The 18336-nt window shown below is 40.6% G+C and overlaps 1 protein-coding gene across 1 annotated transcript; it reads left to right on the forward strand.

Annotated features, from left to right (window-relative positions):
- The first annotated feature begins 238 nt into the window (after positions 1–238).
- On the forward strand, positions 239–15732 carry CDK1 (cyclin dependent kinase 1). Its single transcript, XM_075000149.1, has 8 exons — positions 239–258; positions 2771–2823; positions 4685–4841; positions 6366–6489; positions 7605–7775; positions 8552–8715; positions 8854–8995; positions 15369–15732. The coding sequence occupies exons 2-8, from the start codon at positions 2787–2789 to the stop codon at positions 15483–15485; spliced, it is 912 nt and encodes a 303-aa protein (XP_074856250.1). The 5' UTR covers positions 239–258; positions 2771–2786; the 3' UTR covers positions 15486–15732.
- The last annotated feature ends 2604 nt before the right edge of the window (positions 15733–18336 follow it).

Here is an 18336-nt window from a genome sequence, read left to right on the forward strand (position 1 = left end):
GCCAGCTCAGGCGCTGCATGGAGCACCCGGAACCTAGCCTAATCCTGGCCGCGCTCGCTGCTGGGAGATAACAAGTAACGAGCAGTTAATGCGGGTAGGGATTAGACAGGGGGAATACTTGAGTTTGTCTGCTTCGAGCATTTGGTAGTACGTCGTACATCCCCTTCACGCCTTTCCTGTGCGTAGAAAGCTCTGCCCTTTGTGTCGCTTTTTGCATACAACAGCACGAAGGTTAGAAAGGAGTTAAATTAGGAAAACGTAAGTAAAACCATAAATGGATCGCGGACTTCCGGGGCAGGATTAACATATGAATGATAGCTTTAAATTTTCAGGTTGATAATTTACCTTAAAACACTTTCAGTTTTCATAATCTAACTGGTAATATATATGAAAGTTAATCGGATAACTTTGTATGAAAACACTGTAGGAATTCATGGTATTCACGATCAAAAGGACTCTGCTCTAAATAATGTTTCTTTTACTCTTTTCTCATATGTTTGTAGTAAAAATGGTATTAATTATTAACTTTTTGTTGTTATCTAAATTGAAATGTTGGGTGATCAGGTTACCAACCTCAAAGCCTTCCCACGATACTCTTTAAAAAATTGTTTATTCCTCTACAATACTTCAGAGAATGATCCTGTCAAACTACATAGAGATTTATTTTGTGAGCCTTTGAAATAAATTGTGTTAAAGATGTACTATTACACCAACATGAAAACAATTTTCATTTCACTGTTATAGAAAAGCTTTTGGACATTACTCACCCATGGGCCTGATTCTATTTCCCTTGTCTCCCTTCTCCATCTACAGATTTAACTGTTTACTTCCTTATAAAATTTTATCAAACTACATCAGATAAATGCAAATAATGATATAGTACACCCTTTCCAAACTTACTGTCTCTGATTAGTAGTGTCAAATGGAATAGATTGAGATGTTGTACAGAACATTATATGACGTCACATCATGTGTTTATACTTGTCCCTTGTCCAAGTTGCCTCCTGGTTCCCGGGTGCCGTGGGATTGCACAAGCCTGGAAACTAAGGAACCCACCACAGTTGGTCAGTTTTCTAGCTCTCAGCCTGGCTGGGAACCAGGGGCAACCTGATTCCAAAGTCCCTGCTGCTTGCAGGACCTGGGAAACTGACCAGCCATGTGCTAGTCAGTTTTCTGAATTCTGCAAGTAGCAGGGAGCTGAGAACCAAGCAGCCTGGCTCCTGACTCACCTCTCCTTGCAGAGCTGGGAGACTGACCAGGGCAGCACTCTTTGTCAGTTTCCTGGCTCCAACCAGTGAAGGGGAGCTGGGAACCAGGGGCAGCCTGGCTCCCTGCTTCCCTCCACTCCTTGGAGCCAGGAAACTGACCAGGACTGCTGCCTTGGTCAGTTGCCAGGCTGCTCCTGGGTTCCCAGCTCCCCACCACTCCCTGCCTTCCCCCAGCTGTGCAGATGTCAGCCTGACAGTGGCACCACAGGGGGAGAACAGGAAGAAGGGTTCTTAGCCTGACAGAGCAACTTCAGGTTGTGCTTAACTCGCATTAAGGTGAGTTACATGCAACTTGAAGCTGCTTTTTTTGCAGGTTTACTGTACAAGCAAATGTGCTTGGGGCATCTATATATGTTAGAGAAAATATTCATATACCTCTGTTGATTAAATGTGAAAGTATTAAAGTGTGGAAGTACAAGTTTCTTAACTATAGCTTAGATGATCTGGGGAGGAAGGAGCTAGGACTCTTGGGGTGGGTGGTCAGAACATTCTGGGGGCAGCCTCTCCTTTGCTTCTCATTATTCCCTCTTCACCCCCAAATTTGGGGGGGGTGGGGGGAGAGGTTTTTGGCATTGCTATGGAGGTAGGTGTGTGCGCAAATAGTAAGGGAAGTATCTTCCCTGCTATCCTGTCCTAAATGAGTTGGACAAATCCTAGTTTAAGCATTATACAAAACTTATTTGCACATTAAGAACGTTCCCAAACTAAGCTAATTTCTCACAGTACAATATATATTGGCAGGGCCCTATCAAATTCATGGTTTGTTTTGGTCACTTTCATGGTGTTAGGATTTTTTAAATCATAAATGCCATTATTTCAGATATTTAGATCTCAGGTGTATTGATTTAGGATCCCCACAATTAAAAAGGAATTTTAGGAGAGGTTGCAAACTTATTGTGGCTGGGTTTCCAGTACTGCTGCCCTTCTGTGCTCCTGCTAGTGGCAGTGCTACTATGACAGCAGGGCAGTAGGGAGCAGTGGTTGCTGGCCAGAGCCTGGTTCTGAAGGCAGAGTTGCTGCCTGAAGTGATGGGTGCTTAGCAGCCTCCATTCTCCAGCCACCCAGCTTTGAAGACAGTTGCACAGAAGTAAGGGTAGCATTATATAGTATTGACACCTTTACTTCTGTGCTGCTACTGGTGAGTTGCTGCCTGAAGAGCTGGATATCTGCTCAACGTCTGTTGCTCAATGGCCGCTCAGTTCTGAAGGCAATGCAGAAGTAAAGGTGGCAATACAGGACACGCACATAATTCCCTTTTGGGTTAGGATCCCCAATCTGAGAGAGGCTGGTCTCATGAAATTTGTATAGTATAGCGTAAATGTACACAGAAGCCCAGATTTTCGTGGTCCATGTGTTTTTCATGGCAGCGAATTTGGTAGGCCCTATATGTTGGAGAATAGGAACCAGCCATATATTCAATGGCCTGTTTGTATTGTGCATTTAATATGGTAACCACTTACCTCTGATTTTTGTTGTCTTCTCTTCCTGTCTCCTATTTCAAGGCTAATCCTAATAGCAATGGATGACTACACAAAGATAGAGAAGATTGGTGAAGGTGAGTAACACTTGATGGATGATCCTTTGCACTATGTAACTTGACTTATAAATTTGTTAAACATAAGGAAGCTTATTCTTCAGTTTATGTCTTGGTACACTTAAGTTTCTGGGTAAACCTGTGACTCTTGAATATATGAGTGCACAATTTCACTCAGGCTCCTTGATATAGTGCCAATGGAGCAAGTTTGAACTCCTGTCTGTGTGGTGTCAGTTGCCTGTATTCATGAGGATTATTTGTGTGCATCTCATATTGTATTCCACCCCTAACCCTCAGAGAGTGGAAGGAGAACAGACTGAAGGCTTTGTGGTCTGCCTCTATACAGTTCAAGAGCTTGTGGCTCCCTCCTGCTTGAAATGTGATGCACTGCCTGGCCCACAGATTGTGCTGTGGCATAAAAGCAGTTGTGACCCATTTACATTCTCTTCTAGGGGTACACCAAGAAGATCAGTATCAATTTTTGATATATCCTTGCTCTGGACTACATCCTGCCTGTGAAAATATGATCTGACATCATTCATTTAACTATGAAGATGCTAAGTTAATGGCATTGCTGTGCAGTAGTAATGTTAGGGTATTGTAATTCAGGTACAATAGTGTGTTGCTGTGGAAGGAGATTACTTGTGTTGCATATTGAGTGCTTCTGTACAAGTATTATCAATGTTTGTTCTACTTTAAAGTTAGTGTATACAGTTTGGGATTAGTTTATACTTTTATCATAAACACTAGATTTTATGTAGACTTGAGATATTGTACCATGTTTTTTTGGCCTAATGATACTTTACAACAATTTGGCTCTGATTTATTGAGAGTGAGTGGCTAACCATGGAGTTTTCACTCTTGTAAATCTGTTATAGGAAATAACTATTGTAAAACACTTATACTGCATGAAGTTGTGAGCTTCCAGAAGTATTACATAAACATGTATGTAAATATATTTATTATGTATGGATTTGCTTTCCTACTAAAGAATTTTAATCTTTTTTTGTAAATCAGCTCAGTTTAGAAGAAATACTCAGTTTAGAAAATACTTCAAAGAAGCAACTGTATATAAAAAAGGCCACCTATTAACAGTATTTCTGTTCATTTTGTTACACTGAAATGAAACTTTGATTTTACAAAAACAAGAGTACAAAAACCCCTGTTTGAAACAAAACTAGCCATCTCATTCAAATAATCTCTAGTAGGGATGTAAAAGCCTGTTTAATTGGTTAACCAGCTAAACACTAGGAATTACTTCCAGCACAGCCAGATCAGTCCCTGTCTGTGGTGGCCCTGGGTGCACTGTGGGCAGGGTTGCTCCAGCCTGGTTGGAACAACCCCTGTCTGCAACAGGATGCCTGCTGCAACCCGACTAGGCTGAAGCTGCCTTCTCAGCATGCCACCACAGACAGGGCTGCTCTGGCCCAGCTACATTGCCTACAGTCACAGTGTGGGGCTGGGGGCTGCTCCAGCCCATATCAGTTAACCAGAATGGGTTAACCTCATCCGTTTTGGATGAGGCTTATTGGTTACTGGTTAAACTTTAACGTCCCTAATCCGTAGATCGTTTAGAATTTTACTTGTGCAAGTAATTCCAAAATTTTAAGCTAGCGTGTCCAGCTGCCAAAAACACCTTTTTTTTTTTTCTGACCGTTAATGGCACTATCTACTTCTGGCATGCAACACACAAAATATCTCTGATAGCATAGATACAGAAAATTAATAAAATGAAATGCTAACCTTATCCAGATTGAGTTGTCAGTTCATTGGTGATTATGTAGAACAAAGCTTTATTTCATCTGAAATGACTACACGTGATTTGATCCGTTCTTAAAACCAGACTGCATTTTGTGCCAACTTCTTGTTTTGTTTTGTTCAGGTACCTATGGTGTTGTATATAAGGGTCGACACAAATCCACAGGCCAGGTGGTTGCTATGAAGAAAATTCGATTAGAAAGTGAGGAAGAAGGTGTTCCTAGCACAGCAATCAGGGAAATTTCTTTACTAAAAGAGCTACACCATCCAAATATAGTCTGGTAGGCATAAGATATTCTCAGGTATAAGTCATTTTTCTCTGTTGCGAAGGGCTCACTCTCTCCTCCCATGCTAACAAAGGATTACAAAATGCTTCAGTGAATGAATGGGGTTTTTGCCTTTTTTTTTTTAGACTGAATTTCTCGTAGCTACAAATCTTTAATACAGCCCCATATTCTGTTCCTTTGCACTTCCTTTCTGCCTTTCCTATTCACTCCTCCACATGCCATTTTGGAAATCTTTCAAGATTCTCATTTGTCACTTTGGAATCTGTACAGCATAGCTATACTTCTTCCAACTGGAGAGAAATGGATATCAACAAGATGAAATTCAGGATGGACAGGAGTAAATTACTTCACTTAAAAGGAAAAAAATACACAACTACCTAATGTGGGATAACTGGCTAAATGGTTATTGCTGCCTGGTATCTGTGGGTTACAGTGGATCACAGAGTGAGGGAGTCAACAACGTGGTGTAGTTGCATCAAAAAAAAATTCTGAGGTGAATTAAGAGTGTTGTTCCTAAAGCATAGCCTACACAAGAGGTCAACAACCTTTCTGAGGTGGCATGCTGAAATTTGATCTTTTGACCTCTGTACAGTCTGGTTGCCCGTACTACTTTTTTAAAATCCCTAACAGTCTTTCTTACAACAGTTTCATAACTAAAGTTGCAGAGCTTTACCATTTAAGTGGTGGTTGGTTGATAGCATTAGTTAAGATTAAAGATGATGTCTTGCTTGTGGGTTCAGTTCATGATCCGCATCTCAAGAAGCATAAGAATGGCTAAACTGCAAGTCCTATTTTAAGTTCCAATCTTTTACTGATATGTCACCATGTAGACTTCTCCCACATGGAGCCCTGCTGAAATAGAGCTCTGCTTCTATAAAGCTCAGTGAGATTGGGCCCATAATGTCGTAATTTAGGCACAGATAAAACTCTCATGGAATTTGGAGAGAGTCTTATTTTCAAAATTTGCACTAGATACTACCTTGTATGCCACTTTTTTAAAAGCTTCAGTGTGTCCTCTCTTTGTGTCCCACAATCTTTCTAGAAGATTATAAGCAGTCCTCTATCTCTTTAGAGACCAAGTGCCACAGGACTGTTTGTTGTTGTTAAAGTTACATACTAACACAACTATACCTTTTGAGACTTCCTAGATTAGTAGAGCTCTATTCCCTCCCACTTAGAAGACTGAATTCTTAGTTTCATGTTGGCATGGCACTACCGATTTCATTAATTTCACTTGTACCTGATCTCCTAAATTGCACTGAATCTCACTGCTTAACAATGGGGGTGGGGGAGTGGTGCAAATAACCATGACTCATGCCAGCTCAGATTTATGACAAAGTCACTGGTTTTCTCTCTCTCTCTCTCTTTTTTTTTTTTTTTTATGTGGAGGAAAATGCTTAGCATTTCTCCCAGAGAGATTTTTGGAAAAGAGGTTTAAACTGACATTACAGCTCAAGCTATATACAAAGTTCAGGGGAGACGTAGTATTGAATATATCATAGATATATTTCTTGTTAGTCTTCAGGATGTGCTTATGCAAGATTCAAGACTGTATCTCATCTTTGAATTCCTTTCTATGGATCTCAAAAAATATTTGGATTCTGTTCCATCTGGCCAGTATGTAGATTCCATGCTTGTGAAGGTAAGGAGTCAATATAGTAACTACCAGTGACACTATATAAACTTTTTCTTGTATTTTAAATATACAGATACAGAAAGAGCAATCTGTGAACTCTACCATGCTGGAAACATCTGTCTTTTTAAAAGAAATACTTAAAACAGCATGGCTGTTTTTGATGTCTCTTTCCTTTCACCCCAGAGGAGAGTAGATTCGGGAAGAAGTTGCTGGTATCATTAAGGAGTGGACCTTCTGAATTTTAAATTGAACATTGTTTGGCTGGTTCGCCCTGAAACTTTTTAGTTGTATTTCATGCATAAAAAGTGACTTGGTTCTAACAGAAGTACAATAAACTATCCATTTATCAGACTAATGGGGGGAGGGTTGTCCGTTATTACCGAAAGTTCATTAAATGCAAGGGTTTATTTCTCCCCATCTCCCCCACCCCTCCCCCCCCAAAAAAACAAAACAAAACAAAAAAAGCAACCCTGACACTCACCAGAGCCATCACCAGACCTTGCCATGGCTGGGACCCTGCTTCGCTGTGCATGGCTGGAGCTGCCTTGCTGGGTGTAGCTAGAGGCACCCCCATCCCACTGTGCGTGGCAGGAGGGACCACCTCGCAGCCTGGAGAAGCAGTTTCCAGAGCCAACACGTGCTCCTCTCACCAGGGATGGGGCACATATGTGAGTGCTGTCTGCCTGCATACTTGCCTCACCCCAGTGGGAGAATCGCGTAGAGGCTCCTCTAGGCTATGGCAGTGATTACGTCCCTTTCTGGAGGGAGGGATTTAGGATTTTACAGACCCCAGAGGACTTCAGGACCAATGAGGGATGTTTGTTGTTCCCAAAGGTCTGCTAAACCAGGGTCCATAAAATTGAGGGTTTACTGTATTTGAATACTGAACGACTCTGTTGCATGTCTTCTCTTGCATTAATCAGATCAGTTATGTTGCTTTCATGAAGAGAAGGATGTAAAGTTTACTCACCGTGCAATATTTTGTCTCTTAGCCAACCATTTCTATAGTACATCCACTCTAATGGTAGAGCTGATGTAAGCAAATAGAGCCACGTGATACAGAAGAGTAGTTTTCAGCAAAGGTCATTTTAAAAATGTTCCCCCTTATTTCACTCCAACAGAGTTACTTGTACCAAATCTTGCAAGGTATTGTATTCTGTCATTCAAGAAGGGTTCTACACAGAGACTTAAAGCCACAAAACTTGTTAATAGATGACAAAGGAGTAATTAAATTAGCAGACTTTGGATTGGCTCGAGCCTTTGGGATCCCTGTCCGGGTATACACTCATGAGGTAAGTGAATTGCAGTGTTTCTTCCATAACTGACACAACTAGGGCTTGTAGGCACCATGGAATGTGAGTTATTTATTATGTATCAGTTATTCTTCATCATCAGTTTCTTCAAGGAAATGCATACTGCTAATATGAAGTAGTTAAAAGGATACTGTCAAGTACAAATCATTATAAAAACTTAAAATTCAAAAAGATTACTGCAAGAGTGAAACTACTTTTTCATTTTCATTCTGTAGTGGCATCATAATAGTAATTTATTTTGTTAGAACATTTTGATAAATGTTACAACAGTGTAATACCACAAATACTGGTGTAAGGAATGAATCTTGACTAGGTGGTTTTATAACTTTTAAACTGACTATAATTCAAGTTTATTATACCCATTTACCCTGAGATGCGCTGAACTTAACTATACCACCTAAAACAACTACACATTGGAATCATTGGGAATTCTGCCACAGATCATTACAGAACTTGATTGATTGTATCAAAATGCTAACATACTTGAATCTGTTTGTATGCTCATCAGCCAGAAACATGCATCCTGCTCTGCTTGAGGAATAAGTGTAATTACTTCAGCTAGTGCTATTCCAAATAAATCAATAATCTCTATTTGTGGGAGTCTTTTGGGCAACATCTCTGGTGATATTTTATTAGAAGAATTTATATATTGGAACAATTTTCCCACTGGATGATGGGGAGCCATACTTTTGTTCAACCAGCTAGAAATTTTAATACAACTATACATTACTAATCAAAATATCTGTGTCCAATAGGTAGTGACACTGTGGTACAGATCTCCAGAGGTGTTGCTAGGATCCGCTCGTTACTCAACTCCTGTAGATATCTGGAGTATAGGCACCATATTTGCTGAAATGGCAACTAAGAAACCACTCTTCCATGGAGACTCTGAAATTGATCAACTCTTCAGAATCTTTAGGTATTTGAGACAAACTCTTCCGATAAATTCATAGCATCACAATGTTTTTATGAAGCTATACTCTACAATAACATTCTAATAATGCATTCCTAAATTGCAAGAATTCAAATTATCAGCTATTTGTTAATTCTTTTGTAGAGCTTTAGGGACACCCAACAATGAGGTGTGGCCTGAGGTGGAATCCTTGCAAGACTATAAGAATACATTCCCCAAGTGGAAACCTGGCAGTCTGGCATCTCATGTCAAAAACTTAGATGAAGATGGACTAGATTTGCTCTCTGTAAGTGGCTTTTCATCTAAGTTTCTTCTCTGAAGGAGGCTGTAGGAGGTTAAAAGTACCAAAGGTATCTAAAAGTAGCTTAATCCAGGTGGGTAGAACTGTAATGCAAAGGTGCTGAAACTCTAATAATACAGGACAAGCAGGCAGGAGTTTAGTGACTGCCTAATTTGAATATTCATCCAGTTTCGTTCATTGGAAGGGATTCCTAGATTCCTTCCAGGTTTGGTTTCTGGATTGTTAATCTCTTGGTTTCACATTTTTTAGCTATATATAAGCAGAAAGTCAGCCACAGCTTGTTTTTATATTAGAGGCAAATTCTTAGAAACTGGCATATGACAAAAACTTACTGCATTCTATTTATCTTGAATCATCCTTTTTAGCTTGCTCTTATTTAAATAAGATATACTGAGTGTATTGTTTGCATTCTAATCTCTGGGCCAAAAGAATGAGCTTCTCTTGTTCAGCTCTTTTTGCAGGAAGTGGAATTTGTAACAACCTTGCATTCTGATTTTGCAAATGTAAACTGGGTCCCCCCGGACCTTACTTGGTTGGCAGTCAGGTGATGTGTAAGTAGTTTTTGTTAGAGATGTGTCTGCTGTATTTGGTACTTCTAAAGTTCATTTGAACCAATGTTTGGTTTGTGGAATTGTAGTGCTGGAACTGCAGGTTTTTTTAAAGGAAACTTCAGAATCATTTTTATGTGTCAAAACCAGTTTCTCAGTCACATACGTTGAACTGCAAGCCCAACCATTCCCCTGCTCTTTATAACCTGTAAAATACTGGATTAAAATCTTGGGAGGAGTGGAAGGACTCGGCCTTTCTCTACTTTTCAGTATAAAAAAATACAAGTTCTCATTTTGCGTGGTTTGGAGGGCCTTATTAAAATCTTTAGAAATTAGTAACAATATCAGCTAGGATTCTTAACTTGTGGGAGGGGAGGAACAAACAAATGCCAACTTTTTCCTGAAGCGTGTGACACTGATCTCAATACCTCTGTGGAGCAGTAAAAGTGAAAATAACTTTATTTCATAGGACTTGGCAGTGGTGGTGTGTGATACTCCTACAAATCCCTGCTTGTAGATATGCTGTACCAGTGCAGCTTAAATTAACATGAAGTCCATGGTCTTTCCTTGTGGTTTTTTTTTTTTTTTTTTTTTTTGTTTTGTTTTTTTTTTAAGGCTGAGTAATGACCTCCAAAACACTAAATGAAAGAGCAAGGATGATGAATCTTTTTACCAAGGGCTTCCTTTCTCTGTAATGACACTGGTAATAGTTCAAAAACCCTTTTCTTTTGTCATCAGCATTTATCTAGTTATGCAGTTATACGTCTTCCCTCTTAAAGAGTACCCAGACTTCAAATGTAAAACAAGCAGAGCATATGATGGAGGGGTGGCCAGCCCAAATTAGAGGGAGTGGCATTGTGACTTGGTGCATGGGATTGCAATGCCTATTAGCACTTTTTCATGCTGAGATTAAAAAATACTGTCCTGAAAACTTTGTGGATATTAATGTACGGTAAACCCTGAGATATGCGCAACCAAGTTGCGCATGTCTCAGGTTAACATGACTGCTGCCCCTGGCAGGAGCAGGAAAATTGCATAAGTCGGGGGGGTCTACTGTATGTGTTAAAAGGCCTATGCACAGTTAGACAACAGGATCAAATAACTACTTTTATGTAAAACGTAATGCCCTTGATTGGACTGAATATATTTATGACTCCAGTTCCACCTAGATTAAGATGGAAAGTCTTGCTCACAAAGAGGAAAGAAAGCTCAAAGTCTAAACTGCAGGAAAAGAAAGTTTGGGAGAGCCGTGAGTCAAAAGGGTTGAACCCCTGTGCTGGCATAAATAAGCAAAATAGGGAACAAACCATAATTTGTGAATGAGTTTTCATGAATAATTTTTCTGCTTTACACTGTTTTAAGTTACTAATTTTTGTTACACAATTTGAGTGCACATATTTGTGCAGACTTATAAAATGCCTATCTAGCTGTCTTCCTCAAGCTTTTCTAGCTTGAGTGTTGAGACTAGGGCATTTATTTAATGGATAGTCCATATCCTTGGAGAACGTTAATGAAAAATCCAACAGTGTTCTCCACTTCATAAGTCAACTAAGTCTCAATGGTCTGAAATCCAATTTTAGCTCAGATTTCAGGCAATCGTATCTGTAGCTTGCTAAGGTAAAGCCATATGTTAAACTAGGATACGAAGACAGAAATGTTTAAAGTCTTAATTGCTTCCCTGACCATATTCAACTTGCCTTATCAGTAGTAATTATTCAATATCATTAGCATATCCTTTTTAAGTGCCTTTAACAGTCACTAGTCAGACTCATCTTGCAACTAGAAACATCCAGTCAGTTAACAGCGCAGAGGGTAAAATAGTACAGAAAGCTCTCTGTAGTTAGCTGGTAGTGCCCTCGAAATGGCTTTTCTATATGAATTGCATTTTTGAGCAGACAACACTAAAAAGCACTTGGTTGCAAAGCTTTCTGGTAGCTAACTTGTAGATTTAATACTGGTTCTACATACATAGTTATGAACACGAATTACAAAATGACCAGTAAACCACATATGTCATTTTAAGCAGAAGTATGCAATCAGGCAGATGCATGCATGTGCACACAAAAGCAAATGCAGTACAGTACTATATTAAACTACTGAAACAAGGAAGAGATTAGAAAACTTTTGACATGGTAAGGAAACTTTCTGTAATTTCATTTTAGTTAAACAGTTTCTTCTACACAATAAAGCTTCCAAGCTGTTTTAAGTCAGTGTTCAGTTTCTGAAAACTTTTGACAGAACTATATTTCAAGTTACAAACACTTCAGAGTTATGAATAACCTCCATACTCAAGTTTTCTACTGAGTTTTTCCCACAAGTGCATGAACTCCAAAATTAGCTAATGTAGGTTGTCAGTACTCATTAGAAACCCTATCTTCAGGAATGTCAATGAGCTGTAGCATGTTATTTAGGGCTAAAACTTGGTGTGCAAACAAACAGGGAAGAACTAACAGGAGAAGTAGAAGTGGGCTGCAGTGATCATGAAATGGTGGATTTCAAGATCCTGACAAAAGAAAGGAAGGTGAGCAGTAAAATACAGACTCCAGCTCTTTCAGAGAACTGATGAGCAGGATCCCCATGGAAGGTAATAGGGCAAAGGTGTTCAGGAGAACTGGCAAGTTTTTTAAAGAAGCTTTATTGAAGGCACAGGAACAAACCATCCTGATGCTCTGTAAGAAAACCAAATACGGTAGGCAATCAGCTTGGCTTACCAGGAAAATCCTTTGTGAGCTTAAACTCAAAAATGGTGAATATAAGAAATGGAAACTTGGACAGATAACTGAGGATTATAAATCTGTTGCTGAAGACTGCAGGAGAGTAATTAGTAAGGCGAAACACAATTGGAACTGCAGCTAGCAAGGCATGTGAAGGGTAACAAGAAGGGATTTTACAGACAGGTTAACAATAAGAGAGTAATCAGGGAGGTTGTGGGGCCATTATTGAATGAGAGAGGTAACCTGGTGACATGATGTGGGAAAAGCTGAAGTACTCAATGGTTTGGTTTTTTGCCTCTGTCTTCACTGACAAGGTGGCAGACTACTGCATTAAACAATGTAGTATGGGAAGGAGCTGGGCAGCCTTGGTGGAAAAAGAACAGGTTAAGAGCTATTTCGAAAAGCTAGAGGTACACACATCCATGGGTCCAGACTGAATGCATCCAAGACTACTGAGGTAATTGGCAGGTGTCATTGCAGGGCCTTTGGCTATTACCTTTGAAAACTCTTGGAGATCAGGAGAGGTCCCAAATGACTGGAAAAAGGAAAATGTGTAGTGCCCATCATTAAAAAAGGAAAGAGGGACAATCCCCAGGGAACTATAGACTTGTCAGCCTTACTTCAGTCCTTGGGAAAATCCTAGATGAGATTCTCAAGGAATCTATTTTGAAGCACTTGGAAGAGGGGAAAGAGATCAAGAGTAGTCACCATAGATTCACCAAGGGCAAGTCGTGCCTGACTAATCTGATTAGCTTCTATGATGAGGTAACTAGCTCTGTGGATATGGGAAAGTCAATGGATGTGATATACCTTAACTTTAGCAAAGCTTTTGATATCATCTCTCACAACATTCTTGCCCATAAATTAAGGAAGTATGGATTGGATAAATGGACTGTAAGGGGGATAGAAGCTGGCTAGACAGTCAGGCCCAACTGGTAGTGATCAATGGCTCAATGTCTGGTTGGCAGTCAGTTTCAAGTGGAGTGCCCCAGAGATTGGTTTTAGGGCTTATGCTGTTCAACATCTTTATTACAAACATGGATGAAGGGATGAATTGCATCCTCTGCAAATTTGCAGATGACACTAAGGTAGGGGGTCAGGTAGATACATTGGAGGGTAGGGATAGTGTCCACAATGACCTTAATTGGAGGACTGGGCTAAAAGAAATCTGATGAGCTTCAACAAGGACAAGTGCAGAGTCCTGCACTTCGGACGGAAGAATCCCAAGTACTGCTACAGGCTGAGGACCAACTGATTAAGCATCAGTGCAGAGGAAAAGGACCTGGGGATTACAGTGGATGAGAGGCTGTATACGAGTCAACAGTGTGCCTTTGTAGCCAAGAAGACTAATGACATATTGGGGTGTATTAGGAGAAGCACTTCCAGCAGATCTAGAAAAGTTATTACCCTCTACTCGGCACTGGTGAGGTCATATCTAGAGTATTGTGTCCAGTTCTGGGCCCCTCAGTATAGAAGGATGTGGATGCATTGGAATGGGTCCAACGGAGGGCAGTGAAAATGATTATGGGGCTGGAGCACATGACCTATGAGGACAGGCTGAGGGATCTGGGCTTGGGTAGTCCGCAGAAGAGTAGACTGAGGGGTGATTTGATACCAGCCTTCAACTCCCTGAAGGGAGGCTCTAAAGAGGATGGAGAGAGGCTGATCTCTTCAGTGATGGATGGTAGAACAAGGAGCAATTGTATGAAGTTAGAGGAGGAGATGTAGGGTGGATATTAGAGAAAAACTATTTCATCAGGAGAGTGGTGAAGCACTGGAATGCGTTACTGAGAGAACTGGTGGAATCTCCATCCTTAGGGATTTTTAAGTCCCAGCTTGACAAAGTCCTGGCTGGGATGATTTAGTTGGGGTTGACCCTGCTTTAGGCAGGGGGCTGGACTCTGTGACCTCCTGGGGTCCCTTCCAGCCCTAGGATTCTATTATTCTTAAGCCAGAAGCCGTATTCATTTTCTATTTTATTGGACTGTTAAGCCAACTGAAGTTCAGGGCTTGGAAAGTCAATGTGGGAGACCTCCTAGTAGAATAAGGGAGGATCATTGTCTTTGCCCACCTTCCAGAATCTGAACTGGCTCTTTTCCTTGTCTTTATTGGTGATGTCTGGGAGGGAGGGAGGGAGGGAAGAGATAAGTGAAACTTGGGGGAGTTCCCTATCAAAAGTATACTCTAACTAAATGAAAAGAGGGCACAGCAATTCAGAAAGGAAAGATCTATGCCATTCATAGGCATGTCTTAGTTTTGGGACTGACGTACTACAAAGTGTAGTCCAGGTGAGGTTAAATTTGTGGGTTGTCTATCCCTTCCCCCCCATCCCAACTTAAATGGTTCCCTATGTAGCCTAGAAGACTCCTTTATGCCATAGTAAGTAAAATGGTTCCTTTTCCCCTTGATACTAAAACTAGGAAAAGTACTATGTAACATCTGTGATCAATTTTTAATCATTGTTCTCTTGGAGCAAAATCTTGCAATCTTCTCTGTTGTTTTTTATTAAAAATCTCTAGTCGTCTTTAACCCCAACTACACTGTACACACTTGAATACCCCTCAAACTGGGTTTTACTTTAAGTTGTCACTCATGCTCAAACAGCATATTTTGTATGTAAGACCAATCACTGACTGTCAAACTGTGGATACTCAGCTTCGCATCCACTGAAAAATGCTGAATTTAGGGAAACAAACATGCACTACTCTGCCACCTCATACAATTCTTAGTCTGGAATACTTGAAAATATCCTGCAAGGGTGTTAATTTTGCACTACCATGAAATTAAAACTAAAGCAAATGCTGCCATGAAGTGCTCAGAGTTGCTTGTAAAAGCATGCCTGATACAAATAGGTGAATTACGAAACAGTAGCTTGGTTAATTTCATATTTTGAAGTTCTGAGAGAATTGTTGTGTTTGAAAAGTGGGTTAAAATAGCTTTAAACTGAAGCTTCATAGTTAAAGTGATCTTGGAAGTCATTGCATATAGGAGAACTCATTTTTTTCTTGAAGTGTTGGTAGAAAAAAATCAACCATGTTTTACATGTAAATAAATTTATTTACACTTCATAAGTAACTAACCTATTTTTATCCCCAGAAAATGTTAATTTATGATCCTGCAAAAAGAATCTCTGGCAAAATGGCCTTGAACCATCCATACTTTGATGACTTGGACAAATCCAATCTCCCGGCTAATCAGATTAAGAAATTCTAATGCACCATTGGACTATATCCACCTGAGTGGTCTGAGAAAAAATAATTAATCGTGACATTTTACTATTGAGTCTGTCTAATTTTTTTGTGTTTGTACGTCTGTCCTTTCTGCTCTAAAATTGCAGCTGTATGTAGCATGTCCTGGTTTAAATATTGTGTACATAAATATTAACCTATTATTAGTACTGAATTTAAATACAATTCAAATCTTGCTGCTATTAATGCAGGTCACTGTTTCTATAAATAAAGCTTTAAATCCAGCAAAAGACTGAGGCATTCTTTCTGAACTACAGATGGCATATTCAAATGTGAATTCTTGGGTATTCCAGTTCTGTTGCTGAATTTTGCTCCTCATTCATACATAATGTGGTAATACCCTACATGAGAAGTTCAGTGCTATTCCTGGAGTCTCTGGGACCAAAGTGTGCCCTTCAGCTCAGGCAACCAGATCCGCTTCCAAGTTGCGAGTTAATTTCTTCTGACCATTTTGTTTTACAACCTGCATTTTTATTTATTTTTGAGTAGTTGTGACTGCTCCCCTCGCAGTGTGGTAATTTCACAGAAGAGGAGGAGAAAGCTATCTAGCCAATTCGGGGGCTGCGTCTCCTCTCTTTCCTGGACTGGGGAGGAAAATTTCCTTAAACTAAAGGATCTGGATATTCCTCCACAGATACTGAAGGGGGTCCTTGGTGAACTATGGCTACACTAGAGAGTTCTGTCGACCAAAACTTGCAGTGTCCACACTAGAAATGGGTTTTGTCAACAGAACTCTGCACTTTTGTGGATAGCCTTCTGCCTCCCCCCATGAGGCAGAACTCCTTTCTCAACAGAATGTCGGGGGGAAAAAAGCTGTGTGGACATTTCAGGGGGCCCTTTTTTGACAGAGCTTCTAATTTCACTGGGCAGCCCTGTCTGCTGTGCTGCTGGTTGGCCATTCTGTCTAGAGAGCAACCAGGCAGTTCAGCCGCTCTTTGTCGACAGAGTGATCCACTGTCATATGTGGCCGTGATCTGTCGACAGAAGTTTTGTCAGAAGATATCTTCAAACAGGAACTTCTGTTGACAGATGCTCTAGTGTAGAGGTAGCCTTGAGGAAAGAAGCAGAGCTCCTATATACCTTTCTTCCTTCCAACATGAATCATCTTAAGGCACTGAGAAGTCCTGCAAACCTCAGAGACGGAGTCCAAAAAGGCAAATGAAATTATCTCCACATGGCTTGTGTTAATATTGTTAATACATGGAGCGGAAAAATAAGATAATTGAACCCCTTTTCCTTTGCCTCTCCCCCACCCATGGAAGTTCTGGAGTCTATCTCCTGCACAGAGGCACAAGCAGTCTTTGTATTTAGTGGCATGTGTTCATTACCATGCTTTACCAATGATCAAAGACAAAAAGTGCTGATGGGATACCACTCTCTAAATTGGCTTAATTACTCCACCTCCATGAGAAATGGAAACTCTGACACCACTTTTCACTGAGAGCATGGATGTGTGGTGTCCAACCAGTTCTGAAGCAATAGCCGCCATACAGTAAACCCTTGAAATGCATGATTTTGAGTTGCAGTTAACTTGCACTAATGTGAGTTAAGCACAATGCAAAGCTGCTCTGCAGCTGTCTGCCCACCAGGCTCCCCACAGCTGAGGGAAGCCAGATGGGCAGACAGTCACTGCCACTGCTGGAGAAACCAGGGAGAAGTAATGCCTGGCTCCCACATTTGTGGGCAGCAGGGAATGAGGCAGTATTCCCTGGTTCCACACTCCCCACCACTCTGGGAGACAGGAAATTCTCAGATTGCATCTGAATTGCCCTTTTGTGGGCAGGTAAGTACAAACAATATGTTGAAACCTGGCCAGTAAATACAAAACTTAATTTTCAATTTACAGGCTTGCATACTCCCTATAGATGCAAGCATATTTGGATAACAGATTTCCAAAATATCATAGTACTGTACATATCTTTAGTTTATTTTGGCATTTCTTTCAAGGTGTGTCTTAACCTTTCAAACTTGGCATTAGAGGATCAGCTCACTGGCAATTTGAGTCCCTCATCCTCCCTATATATAGCAATGACAAAGTGGGTATTAAGAAATGGAGGCGCTCAGAGCACATCATCTGATCATTGAGCCATGACTGTCTTATACATGAATCCTAATTACACATGGGCTACGTCTACACTAGCCCCAAACTTCGAAATGGCCATTTCGAAGTTTACTAATGAAGCGCTGAAATACATATTCAGCGCTTCATTAGCATGTGGGCGGCTGCGGTGCTTCAAAATTGACACAGCTCGCTGCTGCACAGCTTGTCCCGACGGGGGTCCTTTCAAAAAGGAGCCCCGTCGGCACGAGACGCGTGGTGGCGAGCTGCGTCAATTTCGAAGCGCCGCAGCCGCCTGCATGCTAATGAAGCGCTGAATATGCATTTCAGCGCTTTATTAGTAAACTTTGAAATGGCCATTTGCGTGGCCATTTCGAAGTTTGGGGCTAGTGTAGACACGGCCATGATGGCATGGCCAAGCTACTCACAGCTTGCATTGGCAAATCTCAGCTCCACATTTTAGGTTAATTATACTGCTATTTAATTTCCAAAACTTCTGTACGTTTCTTGGGCATAAAGGCTTTGGGAGACTAAGAAGTCTTCAGATTGTACCAAGACAAGCAGGGTACTAGGCCTCCCTGCCATCCTTACTCTGGAAAAAAATTGAGTCTAGCAGAAGGATGAGAATCACTGCAGGGCCAGTTTACCTCACTGCTGCTGGGAAATATTTGCTTATTAAAAAGGTCGATCTCTAAACCCTGGAAAAAAGTAACTACTGTGGTAACAGCAATTTGGTTTTCCACCTATGCTACTTACT

Source organism: Carettochelys insculpta, chromosome 7, assembly GCF_033958435.1.
Source record: "Carettochelys insculpta isolate YL-2023 chromosome 7, ASM3395843v1, whole genome shotgun sequence".
Classification (NCBI taxonomy): Eukaryota; Metazoa; Chordata; order Testudines; family Carettochelyidae; genus Carettochelys; species Carettochelys insculpta.